The 17888-nt window shown below is 46.5% G+C and overlaps 1 protein-coding gene across 9 annotated transcripts in view; it reads right to left on the reverse strand.

The window, feature by feature from the left end:
- Nucleotides 1-5981: 5981 nt before the first annotated feature.
- Nucleotides 5982-17888, reverse strand: part of HMBOX1 (homeobox containing 1) — a 210251-nt gene continuing 198344 nt past the window's right edge. Inside the window, exons 7-11 of one of the 9 annotated variants that reach the window (XM_070415509.1) lie at nucleotides 13359-13441; nucleotides 11457-11552; nucleotides 10261-10349; nucleotides 9951-10022; nucleotides 5982-8409 (exon numbers count right to left, since the gene is read on the reverse strand). In XM_070415509.1, the coding sequence (XP_070271610.1) occupies nucleotides 8272-8409; nucleotides 9951-10022; nucleotides 10261-10349; nucleotides 11457-11552; nucleotides 13359-13441 (478 nt within the window). In that variant the 3' untranslated portion in view covers nucleotides 5982-8271. Of the gene's footprint in view, nucleotides 8410-9917; nucleotides 10023-10260; nucleotides 10356-11456; nucleotides 11553-13358; nucleotides 13442-17888 lie in introns of all 9 variants that reach the window. The other 8 variants (XM_070415508.1, XM_070415507.1, XM_070415516.1 and 5 more) reach the window with 8 other exon arrangements.

The following is a 17888-nucleotide window of genomic DNA, read 5'->3' on the forward strand; positions in this document are numbered from 1 at the left end:
TGGTTTCCACGCTCTTGGGCTTAATGGACGCCTAGGACAGAGCAGACCGGAAGAGACAGACCAGCCCTGGAGAAAGACTTACTTTTGAGAGGAAAAGAGTTGGGGAGGGAGGAGGGGAACATGGACTTTTAGTTAGGGCGTCCTCAGTGAGCTTGGCGCCCTGTCCCTGAAAACAGTCGCCGAACCACCACACAGACCCTGGGCAGCCGGCCCCTTTGCTGGGTGCGGCTTTGCGGGCCACTCAAGCTCACGAGGACCCCGGGGAGCCAGGGGCGGGTGGACATGGGACACTGGGATTGCAGGGCTCCAGTCCACACAAGCACTGGCCCAGGCCCTCTGGGCGGTGACAAAAGGGACAGCAGAATGAGGTGGAACGACTGAGCAACACCCCTTTAAACAAGCAGGCTGCCTACAGGTGCCAGGCTCTCAGAAACGCGAGAAGAGTTGAGCAGAGAAAACAGGGTGGTGGGGAGGTAGGGGGTGGGGTGGTGGTGGTGTGAGAGATCAATATTCCTTGCATCACTTAACTGGAGCTACCCCCAGGAGAGCTCGAGAACCCCAACCCCTTGGAACTGGGGCTCTAAGACAGCTGTAACGTTCCTCCCAGTGACAGGCAACACCTCCACCCCCTCCCTGGAGACGCACAGCCCAAGGCTCTGCGCTCCTGCTGCCCTGCTCGGTGTCTAGATCATCGGGTGACACAATCTGGCGTCCAAGTGCCAGAGGGAACCAAGTGCACAGAAGGATGCCGTGGTGCTGGAGGACTGCCCAGAGCTGTCCCATGAGAAAATGGAACAGGTCAAAGGCAGGGACTGACGCAGAGCACTGCAGCACACTCCACGCAGCCCACTCCCCGATACCACCTACTAAGATGGAGGAAACACCCGGAGATTTTACTGGACTGGACTCCATGAAGGAGGTCCAGCTCAGGGCAGGGCCTGAGTCTCAGTGAGGCAGTGAAAGCCCTCACGCAGTGCCTGGCACAGTGCACGCTCAGGAAATGCTGCTGTCGCCAGGGGCACCCAGGGCTCCGGGGGCTGCATGTGTCTCTGCTAGTGTTTCCATCTAGAAGGCAGCATCTCTACTCTAGTTTCTTGTAATCTAGTAGCGAGTTATCTTCCAGGAGCTGGGAAATGAGAGGAGGGATGGGATACTTTTTGGGGTCATAAACCCACAATCTTTCCAACTATAGAAGATGGACAGGATCCCACTGAAAAGTCCCAGTGACTGCACACGTGTTGTGTGTCGGGCGGGGTTGACAGCCATGTTTAGATCTCACAGGGGAGAAGCAATGAGTAAAAACCTTGTATGGCATTGCTTTTCCTGATCTAGCCCAACTATACATGTGACTGTAGGTATTTCGAAGGGAACAAAAATTTTAAAACCCCAAAGGCAGAACTTTTTTCCAAATGCTGTGTGTGTGTGTGTGTGTGTGTGTGTGTGTGTCTGTGTCTGGGTTGCAGCCAACCTCAGCATTTCATGTAACTGAAGAGTAACCAGCACTGGGTTAGGATTCCTTCTGGTATGTGCAGAGGGGGAAAGGCTGTATATGAGGATGAGCAGCAACATATGAACAAAAGCAAGAGCTGGTCTCGTTTAGTGTGCTGGCCAGGCAGGCTCCGCCCTGCCGGGATGACGCAGCTTATCAACGGGCTTTTGTGTGGACTTGCTCTTGATCATACACTGAGTAGACTCTGCCGGTGAGGGAGAGGCCAAAGGAAGCAGACTCTAGAGAAAGGCTGGGGGGCGACCTGCAGCTCCCGCCCAGGGGGAGGCCTCGGGTGCGAACAGTGGGCAGCGGACTGTGTGCAGCGTCAGGACCACCCGATGGGCCGCAGGCCGCTGACACAGCGCTTGGTTAACCTGTGCAAGCGACGGGGGAAACCTGGTGGAACGCATGCATGTCCTTTTGCTCCAGTAACTTCGGGACATTGCACATTATCAGGATTCCATTCATTCCTCACAGCTGTTTAAAGCCCATGTATGTTAGTTCGTTATGTGTCTGTGTCATGTGATCCAATGAGGAAAACCCTATTTAGCTCATGTGTGAATGCCTATTTCATAATGACTTTCTGATGGAGATGGCAATGGAAGTATCAAGTAACAAGGACATTTTTAAAATCCTAGGGGGCTGGTGAAGCAATAAATGGCTCGGGTCAGGCCAGCAGCAGACGCTGGCAAGTGGGACGGAGGGACTGGAGGGCCTGTCGGCGGCCGACTCAGTTGGGATTCCGACAAACGGCCGTGTGGGCAGGCTGGGACTGATGCGAGAGGCAGGTTTCAGAGACGTAGAATCAAATGGGGAACCATGTCCAAAGGCTTCCATTTTGAAGCTGAAATATCTCCAAATCCTTCTCTCTCACTTCAGAGAGGACACAGACACCCTGTCATTACTTCGTTTACTGAGCTGCGGTTCCCAATGTTCTGGGGAGCATCGTGCTGAAGGGAACAGGGTGGGGGAGCTGCCACTTTCAATCGCACAGAGGACAGAAACCCTTTTAATTATGACCATGCCAATCCACATCTCGCTAAGGCAGCTAATTACAGTCAGGAGGACACTCAGTCATTCAGAACAATTGTCATCATATTTTTATATACTCATTCTGTGCCACCCCCTCAATTACCATGGTTACAAGTTGAAAGGATTCAGGCAAACCTTCGTTTGATCACAGCACACCAATGTGAATTTGAGAGTTAATTATGGCTGTACAGCCACTTTTATTTTAAAGGGAGAGAATGGAAATGCAGCCGGCATCCCAAGATGCACGAAGCGTGCCGAGCTGTGTGCATAGGCCCTGCTCGGCCAGCGCGTGGCAGGTGGTGACTGTGCCCTTGGCTGCTGCCCCACGCGGGCAATGCCGTGGGCACAGACACCCACCGGAGGGGACAACAGTGGGCAAACTGATCCAAGAACTTGCCAAGTCAAAGGGACGTGTTGGGAGAGGAAGGCAAAGCGCCCGCAGAGGACGCCTTCCCCTTGTTCTCGGGGAGCTGGCTAATGAGACGAGGTGTGAAACGTGTGTAAACTCTGGTGTAAAGTGCCAGTCAGCTCTCACTGCAGTGGAATCAGCTAGATTTAGTTCTGCTCACGGCCTGGCCCCAATGCCACACGAGGAATGATGAAAAGGAGTCCAGGGATATGCACGTCTGGGATCCCAAGGGTGGTGGTAAGAAGGGGATGTGAGACCGCTGGGTGCAGCGGGATTTTCCCTCTCTTCTCTGTTCCTTCCCTTCTTGCTCACAAAAGAAAACCAATGTTATAGGAAACTGGGTTTCTCAGGTCCTTAGCTTTCTTTCTGCTGCTACTTCTCTTCCCCACCAAGAAAGAGGAATGATGCTGATGTGGAAACTTCTCAGTTCTCTAGCTTTTGAATGTGCACAGACATGAACGAAGCTGTGCCCAGAGGTCAGTGAGCCAACCTCGGGCTCAGCTGGGAGAGAGAACTGAGAGCAGCCTTTCCCAGCACAACCTGCTGCGAGAGAAGCTTCGGTATTTGGCAAATGGCTTCCTAGGCTCGATGACTAGAAAGCCTTTCCTACCTCCCCAGTTCCCCCGAGAGCGGTAAGGAAATCTCTCCTTGTAAGGAGCGCGCAGCACAGAGGAGAAGGGCTCTGCCCTGCATGCCCCGCCTGGGAGGCCCTCCCTGGACACCTGGCCGGGCATGGCTGCCTCCCGGGAAGACCTTCCGTTCTCGTTAGGTGCAGTACCTTCCCCCGAGGTAACTCAAGCCTGACGAGGTGACACAAATTAGACCCTGGAAATGAAGGGGACAGTAAAAGGTTTCAGGGCATGCAGCTCAGTTTGCCAAATTCAATATGGCTGACAACCGATCCCCAAATCCTGAGAAAGCATCCCTGCTATTTAGCGAGCACACAGCAAGGAATGTATTACATGCGTAATTCCACCCGCACGCCACTCCTGCAGCACCCCGACACCCCACAAGGACACTACCAGTAGGAACTGGCCAACATGCCCGGCGTCCATGTGGGAAATCCCGACAGAGCCGGCTCAGTAAAGCTATCCATGGATCTGGCTGGGCTCAGCGCAGCCCTGACGAATGCAGTAGTGAAACATCACTAATACAACAACAACAACAAGATGACATGAGACTTAAATCACAGGCAAGAGTAACACAGAAAACTAACACACAGCAGAGGGTCAGAGCTACTCGGTGGACGTGCTGCCAAGCACAGATCACCAACAAGACAATTATTGCCTAAGAATCTGTGAGACTCACTGGGGAAAATACTCCGGTGGTTTTCTGTAAAACAAAGAGGGGGGGAGGGTAGAGACATGGGCTACATGGGAAGAGTGCTTCTTACCAAACCTTTCAGAACAAAGAGAAAGGACTTGAAGTTCACATTTTTAGGACAGGAGTGGGAGATTATTTATGAAAAACGGATTATTTCCGCTGTTATGGGCAGAGAGAATGTAACTGGTCAAAAAAAAAAGGGCTGAGAGGCAGGAGGAGTGTCGTGTGGAGATGCGCCACACTCCTGCCCTGGAAACCAGCTCCAGCCAGGAAGCCCGCGATGAGGCTCCGTGCTGGAGCCGAGGCAACGGAAGAGCTGCTGTTCAGATGAAAGGATGTGACCGGAGGTCCTGATGAAAGGAGAGTAGTTACACTTGATGCCTGAAGGTTGGGATCCAAGAGAAATTTGTAGAGACAAAGGCCAAACGCAGAAACGAATCGTCCCCTCTGAGGTAAATGACCTGGATGCCTGGCCCTGCGGAGCTGCTGCGAGCCCTGGTCCGCCTGCCGTCCACCCGACTGGAGTCCTGGTCTGCACACGTCATGTGTATGAGCTTTTCCTCATCCACATCTTTTTAGGGGGTCACCTCTACGGAGATGAGTAAAGGTGCCCTTTGGGGTCTTCCCGCTCCAGGCCTTCCTTTCTGTGAAGGGGTATGGGAATGTGGGGGCAGGGCGGTCCCACCAGTGGCAATGTGCAGGAACCAGAGTCCACAGGCAGGTGGACGGTGACCACACTCCTCTGCCCCAAGACGCTGTTTGGTCCTCGCTGCACTAGCCGCCTCAGGTAAGAGTGGACTGGATGTTTGCCCTGGCCATCACGGAACATCAGTTATCGACGGAGAGGCAATCTCATTAGGATGGTCCATCGTCAAAAGGTCCCTTTGTAAGGCTCTGTTTTAGGAAGGACGTGTACCCATGTGACCACAGTAATTTGATGAAGTCTTAAAACAATAACACAGACAAGTTACATGAACTGGGCAAGCCCCCCACCCCCTGCCTTCTGATCTTCCTCACGCAGAGAGATTAGCCCTGGAGAAAGCCCACCATGAAGGGAGAGGAGAGAAACGGGACGAGCACGGGAACAGCGGGGGGTTCTTTAAGAGCCCAGCTATTCCCTCCAGTTTAGGGTTTCTACTTTAATATCACATCTCAAACCTAAAAAAAAACTTCAGAAAAAGTATTACCATCCAAAAATATTACAAATTAGTGGCAACTCCATATGCCATTATAATAACTAAGGTAACTTGGACAAGAGAGTGGAACTGAACCTGGTAACCAACAAAAAAACAATCGGCCCCAGAGAACTAAATGTCTCCTCCTGGTGAGAAGCAAGAGCACGTAAGGCAGTGTAAGGCGAGCCAGCAGCCCTCCTGCTCCTACGAAATCCACCCGGATGTGCGCCCACAGTGGTGGGCACATTCCTTCCTTCCTCCAGGTCCCAGCCAGGGCCTGTACTGCCTCTGGATACTCACTCTCCTTTCTTTCTTGTCTTTTTTCCTTCCTTAAAGGTCTTAAAACAATGAAACCTTTTAGCTCCTTTCTGGCAATCACTGTAGTTCTTTAGAAACTGAAGTTGTCTTAACAGTTCGAGTCTGTTTCCTTAAAAAGACCAGCAAGAACTAACGATACAAGATGAGCAATCCCATCATAAGGAAGCTATCAATGATAATAATCTCCTTACAATAATCAATCATGGATGTGGCTTGTCAGACAGTGTATTTTTCTCCCCCCCCCCCCCCCGACTTTTTTTCTGATTCAGCCTAGAATAAGCCAACAAAATTCCACAGAAATGGAAAGATACAAGTTACAGTTCTTCTAAGTCATACAAAAGGAAAGAAAGAACACAATCTCCTAAACCAAACGAAAAGTCAAACACAGCAAGAAAGAAAACGAGTGGGGATCATTCCTGAGAATAACAAATGCTACTCTTCAATCTGTTGGTTCAAGTAACACAGTAAAACAGAAAAGGCTACTCCATTCTACTTCAATTCTTGGAAGTGAAAAAGTATATACATTTCCCCCTGAAATCCACGGACAAGAGCAGGCCAGGCCCTGTTGACAGCTCCTTAAGTCACAGACCCACCCAGTGGCACTGTGACGCCCGCACAGAGGCTGGCTCACACTGATGTAAGCGGGGCTCACAGACAAGAGCTGGTGGCGTCAGCACGTGCCTACGGTGGAGTTAGACCAGTGAAAGACTGGCGGACATGCAGTATCTCACTAACGAGAAAGAGAAAAAGGAAGGTCAGTAAGTCTCACTCTCTCAATGGTTTTAAATTGAATACATTTGGGGGGGGCGGGGAGGTAAGGAAATGGCACCTTCTTTTATCTTAGAAGTCGTTTTCAGGTAATGGACAAAAGGGCCCACAGTCCCCTTACACAGGCCCCATTGTCCGCCGGAAGGAGAGGTGGACCGGGCAAGAGCAGCCGGCGCTGCCCCTCTCAGACATGCCCTCCGCTGACACCCGAGGGGAGGGCCGTTTCCTTACCGCAGTGACAGCGTGTCATTTAATCGGGATGCTGAGAGATCATTTTCATACAGGGCCAGCAGATGTAATTTTCTTCGATGCATGAATAGTTCATCATTTTTGCTACTAGATGACAAGGTGATCACAGGGTGACTTTATAACGCAAGTTCACTGTTTGGTATTTTGAGTTCTCAAAATGAAAAAAAGATTTATCAAATATAAATATCTTTAAGAAGTAACAAAAGTGCTACATATGTGATCAAGGAAAAAAATTCCATTAGGTTACTGCTGCTTAAAGAAGATTAAACTTTACAAATATTACCACATCCATTATCAATATGGCTTCCAATTATTAAATAAATTGCCTGTAGCAATACAGCTTTTCACACGGCTCCAAGGACAGAGTAAAGAGAACACCAAAGCAGTCACACCCGTCATGTCACGCAGACCCACCGCCTAAGCGGCAAATGTCCTGTTTTTCCTGCTCCTGTGTCGGGAAGTTAGCATCTGTGCCAGTCAGTCAGCAACACCCACCGTAAAGTCCTCCAGACCCCTCACATCGAGGGGGCTTCAGGTGCTGGACACAAAGACTGAAAGTTCGTTCACTCATTTTTGACCTTAGCTTCGTCCTTGAAAGACTTTTTTTGGCGGCAGGGAAGGGGATGCAGGAGGCAAAGCAGCTCCTGACGACGCCGGCACTTTCCCAGACAGGCGAGGCCGTGCCACGCCTGACAGACAGTGGTTCTGAGCTGGACGTGGCCTCCACATACATTCAGCTCGTGTCACTTCCCAGGGCCTCTCAAGCTGGGGGTGTTTTTAAGTGACTTCTATTTTTGTCTTTTTTTGTTTGTTTTAATCATGGTCCCAAAGGCAGAAGGCAGTATTTTATCTACTGAGTCACACAGCGTGAGAGGACTGGGTGTCTGTCAGGCATGTTACCATCACCTAAATCTGAGCTGGGGCTCTCCCGCTGCAGGTCCAGCACAGCCTGGACAGGCGTCACCAGCCCCAGTGTGACTGTTGTGAGGCACGGCTTGTTAAGCTAGAAATCAGGGACCCCCACCCCGAGGTGGGGCTCTAGTGCTCCTTTCACTATGGACACTCCCCACCTGAGCCGTCAGTCCCGGGCCACACTGCCTCAGCCTGCATCCTATCAGCCGAGGAGGGAAGGGGGACAGACGGTGGGACAGGAATCTACGGCACCCGCGGTTTGCATGTAGCCTAGTGTCTGAGGCCCGGAGGGCTATCTAAATACCTGGAAGCACTTTCTTGGAATGCTAAGACGGAGAAGCGAAATTTCTAGCCTTGGGGCCGGGAGAGGGAAGTGTGGTTGGTTGGTTGCTTATTATTTACTGGGAATTAATACTGAGAGAGTATATGCAAAGGCTGAGGGCACCATGCCATCTTCACAGAACAAGAAGACCCTAACGGCTAACTGACATACAAGAAACTGCAAGTTATACTGTGAGAACACGTGTTAAGGACCGAGGAAAGTCTGCTAAGGTGCTACGTCTAAACTAAGTTACTCTCACGGTCGCCCTCCCCGGTCAGTCGTCATCCAGGGCCTCTGTCTTGATTTCGTTGGCTCCTTGTCGGGCCAATGCCAAGATCGTGTGGTTGACGGCTGCCATTTCCACAGCTAGTGAGATGGGGTCCTGGTGGTCACTATGGCTAGTGCTGTCATCCTAGACGTGCAGGGATAAGAAACACACGTTAGAGGCCTGGGACAGTCTCCAGCTCACAGAAAGGCATGCTGGGCAAGGGGAGGGAGAGCAGCTGGGGGCGGAGGAGAGAAGGGGAGGGGCTCAAGACCGAGTGGGGCGAAATGCATTTAAGTAGACACTGAATGGATAGTCCAGAGATTTCGGGGTGACAGTTTTAGGATTCAACAAACAAGATTTTTCTTGCTGTGCACTGTATTCTTTCTTTCAGGAAGATTGCTGGTGATGATAATCAAATCTGCCTCATTCTAGTTTTGCAAAAAACAGAGCACTAGTCACTGAAGGCCACGATAGTGAGCTATTAAATTCTGGATGGTGCTCTTACAAATGGATTATTAGAATTCATGGTATCTCTCCACTGAACTGAGAGAACTAGACAGGAAGTTAGACAACAACATCTTATGGATAAAATTGCACTTTTGTAAAAAAATAACCACCTCTCGATGACAACAGCACGGGGTGTGGGACAGCTCTGGGAGCGTGTGCAGCGCCCTCCTGCTGTGCGGGAAGTGTGGCCACCTTAGCTGGAGTGCGAAGCTCCCTTCCCACACTGAGGTGTGAACAGTAGAGCTGGGGAGGAAACTGGCCTTGCATTTGTGGCATTGAACATGGGTTACAAATAAGGGGTAGGTTTCCCACCTTCAGGGGAAATCTGCATCAAAGAACTTTGGGGAGGATCCGTCCTTTCAGGGGACAAAAGGGTGGGATATGCTGCCCTTAGGGCATCTGGAAAAAAGGTGGAAATGACCCTTCTACACCATAGACTAAAATACCAGGAATGTTTCCAATGAGGAAGACTTCCAAACACTCTCTAGGGGAAATGTGGAGCTACGATGTGGAGCCCAGAGAGGAACAGGTCCCCGGGGAAAGTACGGGTGGTTCCATTCTCTTTCTCATGGATTGGTCTTAGGTGGTGAAAGGGTTGGGCATGGAAAGGCAGGCATCATCACGCAGTGTCTGTGAACAGGCTGTGACTCTGGAGGCAGAAGGAGCACAGTGGGCGGGATTTAAGAGCTGGCTGAGGAGCAAGGGAGGGGCATACGCCATAGGAAAGTTTCCTTCCTGTGGTCCAGGAGAAGAGACCACATTCCAAATGGAAATGAATTTCAAATCCTATAAAAATGTAAATGAAATCTGTCAACAGATATGGGGGGCGGGGAACTTCCCACATCCTTAGTTACTGAATTTTTCCATCCAGTGGCTACAGTTAAATATATTTCTGCCCCCAGGCAATGAAGAATAAGTTGGGTGAGGTTCAGGACATGCATTTATGAGAGGTTGTGTGTGTGTCAATGTGCCGGAGACTCTGGAAGAACCACTCATCTCAGCACACGGTTCCCACTGCGATGGGGCGCGGGGGTGGGGCCTTCCACTGTGCGCCATCGCCGGTGCTTAGGCATGGGTACAGCTACCCAGCAGCCCCTAGTGTTTCTCAAACAGTGAGTGTGTGTGTGGTGAATGGTGTAACTTGCTTGTTTGGATCAGATCCTCCTCTCTTCTTCTACCTTCTCTGCTTCTCTGACTCCCTCTGAACTTCTTCCCTCCTCCTCCTCCCCATTGCGTACTTGCCAAGTATCCTGTTGTATGACAATAAATCCATGTGGGTGAATAACGATTTCTCACAAATTCAACAGGACAACTGAATCTTACCACATTCCTTTCTAATTACACAAAAATCTAACTAGACACGCGAGTACAGTGTGGAGGGACATCAGACTGTCTCCTCTTCCCCACCCATACCAAACGCACCACAGAACTGAGCTGTCATACTCTCCCACCCGCTCTGTAACCCTGATCCTCTGCTCAGCCACTTACCTGCTCTGAGTAGTCGTTGCCGTCGACATCGTCACTGTTGGAATGGCCCCCTGGACTCTGTACATCTATCCCATGACTCTCCAGGATTGCTGCTTCTTCGAAAAAAGCAAATAGATCCCTAAATTATCTGTTACAGCATCATAATGGCCTAAATGCTGAATTAATTTCTGTGTTGAGGAATTAGAAAGTCATTAAACAAGAACCTAGATTCCCTATGTTCTGTTTCTTTTAAATTGCAGACAGATGGAGTTCAGGGCACGGAGGTCAGGGGAAGGACATGTGTGCATTCTGGGACCCTGCTGCTGTGTGGGCTGCGTTTGTGTGGTTGACTGTTAGGTGCTTAACTGATACTTACCAACTAATAACACGAACCTCCTATCTTGGGGTTCGTTAAAGTGTTTGAGATTTGTAATGATGAAGAGGGAGTAAGTTTAAAATGAAATACATGCCGAAACCGGTTTGGCTCAGTGGATAGAGCGTCAGCCTGCGGACTGAAGGGTCCCGGGTTCGATTCTGGTCAGGGGCATGTACCTTGGTTGCGGGCACATCCCGTGGGAGATGTGCAGGAGGCAGCTGATCGATGTTTCTCTCTCATCGATGTTTCTAACTCTCTACCTCTCTCCCTTCCTCTCTGCAAAAAATCAATAAAATATATTTAAAAAAAATAAATAAAATAAAATGAAATACAGTTTTAGAAGCTCAAAACCACCCCCCTCCCCGCCATAAGCTCATCAATTTCTTAAATGCTCCCTTCTTTTTTAAATCTCTGTCTTTTGCTATGTTCCCTGTCTAAGATTCTTTCATTCGAACTCTAATAATCAGATGTTCCTTAATACTGAGGTCATAACCCAGTAATAACAAAGAAGCCGGAGTATCACATTCCCTCTCTCCAGACCTTACAAGTATCTTTAACATGCACCACAGGAGTAACTGCTCAGAGACCATGTCTCATTCTAGAGTCTCTAGAACATTAAGAATAATGAGTTTTAGAAATAATAAGGGCATTATTATTATAACACAAATACTTTAAATAATACTAACTGGGTTATTAAAAATACAATGAAGAAAAACATAAGGCAATTCTTATTAGGTTTAAAATGTGGGGTACTTTAGACCTGCAGTTCTAAACTGAAGTCCCGCTTACAATAGACAGTGTTAGCCGCCCGGGAGGAGAGGCAGCCTCCCTGATACATTACCGATATTGGCTCTCCTCTTGATCTCCTTCCGCCTGTTGGCAAACCAATTATACACTTTCAGGGAGGTAACTCGCTCCAGGTCTGACAGCTTTTTGCCTGTGAATGCATGTAATAAAATTCAGATAACCTATATCTGAGACTAGTTTTAAGGAAGAATACTTTTCTTTTTTAAAAGTTCTTTTGATTGCATTTATTGTTGAAATAACAGATACAGGGTTTTTTGTTTGTTGTTGTTGTTTTTTTTTTTGCAACACCTAGTACAGTGTTCATACGCAAATTATTATAAAGACACAAATAGCAACTAAGAACATAAAATGCCTGAATTCAGAAAGCCATGCAATCTTAAAGAATTCCAGCATTAATACAATCCTAAAGGATCTCACAGGTCAGTCTGCTAGGGCTGATGTTCACAGGAGAGCACACAGAGGCTTCGTTTAATTAGCATCATTCTAGATCAATGGTTCTCAACCTTCCTAATGCCGCGACCCTTTAATACAGTCCCTCATGTTGTGGTGACCCCCAACCATAAAATTATTTTCGTTGCTACTTCATAACTGTAATTTTGCTACTGTTATGAATCGTAATGTAAATATCTGATATGCAGGATGTATTTTCAATTGTTACAAATTGAACATAATTAAAGCATAGTGATTAATCACAGAAACAGCATGTAATTATATATGTGTTTTCCGATGGTCTTAGGCGACCCCTGTGAAAGGGTCGTTCGACCCCCAAAAGGGTCGCGACCCACAGGTTGAGAACCGCTGCTCTAGATGAATGTGCTGTTCCTTAGCAGGTTTCCAGACAGCTGGTTTACGTACGTCTTTCAGATCTTATACTAACTAGTTACCTGCTGTCTCATGTTTTCTTGGAGACTAAAGGTTACTTAGTCATCCGTTACTATAACTACGCTGCAACACAGCATGAGCAGGTACATTTTAGATTTATTATCTTCTTTGCTGTCAAACGTGCCTTCTTAGGGACAGCACCATGCTTGCCAACAAGGACCCACCTGTACCTTCCCCTCCCACCCTGTCCTTTCCTGTCTCAGCTTTTAATCCACGTGGGTGGAGACACCAGAAAACAGGTTAGGGCCTGATGAGCTAGGGGTAATGTGTTTTCCAGGAAGGGTCGGAGTTCCCACAGCTTTAGGGATGGGACTTTTAGATGATGTTAGAGCTGAGTTTGTAAGCTCTGGACTTTTAAGCAGTCAGGCTTCTAGCTAAGGGAGAATAAATTACTATTTTATTATTATAAAACATTTATACTTTAATTTATAGCCTTTAAGCCAATCACATTAATGGGCCAAATGGAGATCAATTGGATTGTCATAACTGAATGGTTTCTGGTAACAAAAACTGTAAAATGTGGACTATCTTAGCACCTGGAAGAAAGGACGAGTGTGTTTAAGTGGCTCTGCTGACTTGCATGAGAGCAGGACCTCAGAATAAAATCCCCCAGTCCCTCCTGGCTGAGCAGAAGTCCTCCCAAAGCCAACTCCAAACACAGTTCTCTCTTCAGTTGTAAATTATACAATTTACAATTGTTAAACAAATCTATGCCAATATTTTTATTAACAAACCCTGATTAAATATTTAAACTATTTTGGAATTGATACATTTATGCTATTTTTTTGGAAAAAGAAATCTACAGCCTTTAAAAAAGTAATTTCAAGGTCTCGCATCTTAATCAGGGACACTCCCTGGAAACATTCCCATATGGACGTCTGATTGGAGTAGCACATTCACGTCCCCACGAAGTCTGGTTTGACCAGGACAGGGCGTGACTCTCCACCGGAGAATGGCAGAGGAGAGCACGGAGTGGGATGAGTCAGGGGCTTTGTGTCCTAAGCGAGGACCTGAAGCCAAGACCTGCACCGCAGGGCACAGCTCGTTGCCTTACCTGGCTTCTGTATAACTGCATTGCAAGCGTTTGCAATTTCTTCTCTCTTTGCTTCATCTGGATATTGGTTCTCATTGAAGTAACTGCAGAGGCAACCAATTAAACACAGTTTTAACTTTTTAAAATTTGCTCTCTTATAACACCAGCCCATGAGAAACACTTTCTTCTTTAGGGTGTAGCACAGTGATTCCCAAAGTGGGCGCTACCGCCCCCTGGTGGGCGCTGCAGCGATCCAGGGGGGCGGTGATGGCCACAGGTGCATTTGTTTTAACTTTTTTTGTATTACCTTTCTATTCTGAGTTCAATAAATAGTTTCATAATTTCAAACTTCAATGTTTCTAATTTACACCTTTACTATATTTTACGAAAAAGGTAGAAACATTAATACATATATCTTTCTGTTTAACTGCTATTAAAATTTAAAAAAAATTAATTTCCAGGGGGCGCTGAGTAATATTTTTTCTGGAAAGGGGGCGGTAGGCCAAATAAGTTTGGGAACCACTGGTGTAGCATTAGAGTGTCTAGTCCAGGCTGTGCAGTGGAATTTTCTGAGGGTGGGATGGTCTGTGCTGTGCTGTCTACTATGGTGGCCACTACTCTCACGTGGCTGCTGAACATGTGAAATGAGGCTGATGTGACTGAGGAAGTAAATGTTTCATGTGATTTAATTCTAGCGAATTTAAATAGCTACATGTGACCAAAGGCTACTACATTGGATAGCACAAGCCTAGCCACTGCTAAGCTTCATTCAGAAATGTCCTTGATATGAAAGCTACTGTGATATGCGTAGCTGGCTGAAATCAGAGTTCTGTTACTGAGGCACTGTCACAATAGGGTTTTTCGTTGTGTGTCAGACTGTTTGTAGTAGCCAAAATTGGAAATTACCCAATTTTCCATCAATGGAAGAATGGCAGAACAAATTATGGGACATCTATATTTATACACAGCTATTTTAAAATGACTAAGAAAAAAACAAATTAGAGCTCTATCCATTGACCTGGAGGGATGTTTATGACCTATCCTAAGTGAGAAAAACAGTCTGCAGAATAATGTGCCTGCAAAAGCACCATGATGGAATTTGAAAAATTCCTGTCTATGCACATAAATTTGCATGGATAAAAGCTAGAGGAATACACATCAGGCGGTAAATATTGATTAGTTCTTTGTGGGGGAAGGGGATTAGTGGGAGATGTAACAGTTCTTTATTTTTGCCTTTCCTCTATTGTTAAACAGTACATAGGTACTTATTGTACTCTCTGCATAACAGTGCGCAAAAGAAATGGGGTTGACTGCACCCATCATCAGACCTGTGAGGCTATATGTGAGAGCAGAATGCTTGTTAGTGCTACTTTTTCCGTCATTTATGAGTTTTAAAAAAAAGAAAAAGAACTTTCATACTTTGAATTTGGAAACTTAAGATCAGGAAATGACCTTTTGTCAAATCCTGGTACCTCCCATTTCTTCAAGGGCTTCCCCTCCCCTCACACTCCTGTCCACATTGGGGCAAGTGCCATTCTATTTGGAGTAAACATGGGAGGCCCCTAACCCTTCCAGTGAACCCCCAGACCCCACCACCACTCCTCTTCCCCAGCCCTCCCCCTGGAGAGCATCCTTCGCTGCAGTCCCACACAGCAGCTGCCAGCACCGGACACCTCCTTTTTCTAAGGCTGAAGTCATAGAACTGTATCATCCCACCCTTTCAGCTACCGTCCCCCACTCTGGTCTCCTGCTTTATTCCACGATAAGCATCTCTTCCCATGTGGTTTTCTACTATCATTTTAAGGACTCCAGTGTTCACAGTGAGGATTTTTCAAGTCTCTGTCTCCATAAGTGCTCCACTTCCACATTCTTACTGAGCTTTATCTTTACTACACTTCCGCTATTTACTTGGCCAAAGGCTCGCTGGATGAGTGCCACAAACCCAGCAGCACTGGCATCACCGGGGAGCTTGTTAGAGAGGCAAGATCTCAGACTAAATCAGAGGTGTTTTTTGTTTTGTTTTTTTGTTAGATGTTTTAATTGACTTTTAGGGAGGGACGGGGAGAGAGAACCATTGATTGGCTACCTCCTGCACACCCCATTCTGGGGATCAAACCCGCAACCCAGGCATGTGTCCTAATGGGGAATCAAATCTGCGACCTCTGGGTGCATGGGACAATGCTCAACCAACTAAACCACACCAGTCAGGGCCAGAATCTGAGTTTTAACAAAATCTCCAGGTGATTTGGTTAACGTCTGAGAAGCACCAGATTAACTCATTCCTTTAAAATTCCACAGCAAAGACAACAAAAGCAGATACTACACACCTACTACTTGTACTTGCACTACAGGTGAAGAAGAGAATAAGATAGGTTCTGACGTCAAGGAATTGATAATCTACTGAACAGAGAGACATATAAATCAATATACTTGTGGTAAAATCCCACAGGATGTCTAGAGAGAACTGTGGGAGCAAAGATGAAGACATGCTCAGTGTTTTTTTGCAGGAGCCTGGAAAGACCCAGCAGAGGAAGTGCCACCTGAGTTAGGCTTGAAGATGTGAGGGAGTATGCAAGGCAAAGAGGAGGAAGAACATTTCATGCAAGGGGAACAGCATGTGCAAAGGCAAAGCAGGTAAAGGCCTTCAGGAGTCTGTGCAGAGTGTGGTGAGACTATGGGGTTCACAAGAGAGGAGGGCATATTCACCTGGAAAAGTAGGTTGGTCCAGTTTGTGATGAGCCTTGCCTGTTCTTTAAGTAGTAAAGACTTCACCCAGAAATCGAGGTTTTCAAGCCACAAGAGATATGCTCCCATCTATGTTTTGAAAGATTAAGTTTTCTAGACTCAACCCTCAGAATTCTACCTCTATAATCTTAAATTCTGAAATTCCCCAACTTTCTACTTACATACTCCTCCTTTTCAAAATAACTTATTCTTCATTTTCTTTATAATCTTAAATCCCTTAACTCCCTACCCTCCAACTTTAAAAAAAATCTGTTTATCTATTACTTTTCTCCTGGCCTCACCTCTCATTTTGTTAAGCCTGTACTTAACAATATGCCTAAGGAGAAACTTGGATCATGTAGCGTTTCTGCCCTTCATCATACCTACACAGCCAGTCTCCTACCCCGCAGAAAGCACCTTCCACTTGTTTCCTTCATCCTTCTCTCAGGTACCAAGTGTTCTTGGATGAAGTCATTAAATAGAACTAATTAGTTTCCTTAAAAACCCAACTTTACTTGGATTCCTCATTTCGGATGAGAAAACTTCAGTCCTTTCTTTTAAAAATGTTTATTTTTCAATTACTATTGACATACACTATTACATTAGTTTCAAGTGTACAACATAGTGGTTAGATGGCTATATGACTTAACGAAGTGATCAGCTCAGTAAGTCTAGTACTCACTTGAAACAATGTGATTATTACAATATTGACTACATTCCCTATGCTATATTTTACATCCCCATAACTATGTTTATAACTGGAAATTTGTATATCTTAATTCCTTCACCATTCCCCCAACCACTCTCCCATCTGGCAACCATCAATTTGTTCTTTATATATACTTGTATTGCTTATTTTATTTTTTAGATTCCACATATAAGTGAAATCCTATGGTATTTGTCTCTGAGTTATTTCACGTAGCATAATATGTTCTAGGTCTATCTATGTTGTTACAAATGGCAAGATTTCATTCTTTCTATGGCTGAGTACTATTCCACTGTATGTATGTATCATATCTTTATTCATTTGTCTATCAAAGGGACAGTTAGGTTGCTTCCCTACTTAGCTATTATAAATAATACTACAGGGAACATAGGGATGTACTTATCTTTTCAAATTAGTGTTTTAGATTTCTTTGGATAAATACCCAGAAGTGGAATTGTGGTGAGGTATGTTCCCTCGATCCACATTTTGCTGAGAGTTTTAGCATAAATGGCCATTGGGTTTTGTCACATGCTTTTTCGGTATCTATTGATACAATCATTTGATTTTTATCTTTCAATATGTTTATATGGTATATCACTTTAATTTGTGAATATTGAACCAACCTTGCATCATGAGAATAAATCCCACTTGATCCTGGTGTATGATCTTTTTAACGTATTTCTGAACTCGGTTTGCTAATATTTTGTTGAGGATCTTTGCATCTATGTTTATCAGGGACACTGTCCAATACTTTTCTTTTGTTGTAGTGTTTTGTCTGGTTGTGGTATCAGGGCCTTTTAGTCCTTTCTAACCAACTCTCTTTAATACTCTTTTTATGCCCCACTTACCTGAAACCTTTCCACTTCTTAAGTCCCAAGACTTCAAACCCACTACTGTCTTTTTTGCAGATGACCTTGCCTCCTCTTTCACCAAGATGGAGGTCATTTAAAACTAGGGGCTCGGTGCATGAAATTCGTGCACTAGGGGAGGGGGTGTCCCTCAGCCCTGCCTGCCCCCTCTCACATACTGGGAGCCCTCAGGGGATGTCCTAGTGACGGCTTACGCCCACTCCCTGCTCCCCTTGGGGAGTGGGCCTAAGCCGCAGTCTGGCCTCCCTTTGT

This window comes from Myotis yumanensis, unplaced genomic scaffold, assembly GCF_028538775.1.
Source record: "Myotis yumanensis isolate MYYU_CA2020_CCGP unplaced genomic scaffold, mMyoYum1.0.hap1 SCAF_5, whole genome shotgun sequence".
Lineage (NCBI taxonomy): Eukaryota > Metazoa > Chordata > Mammalia > Chiroptera > Vespertilionidae > Myotis > Myotis yumanensis.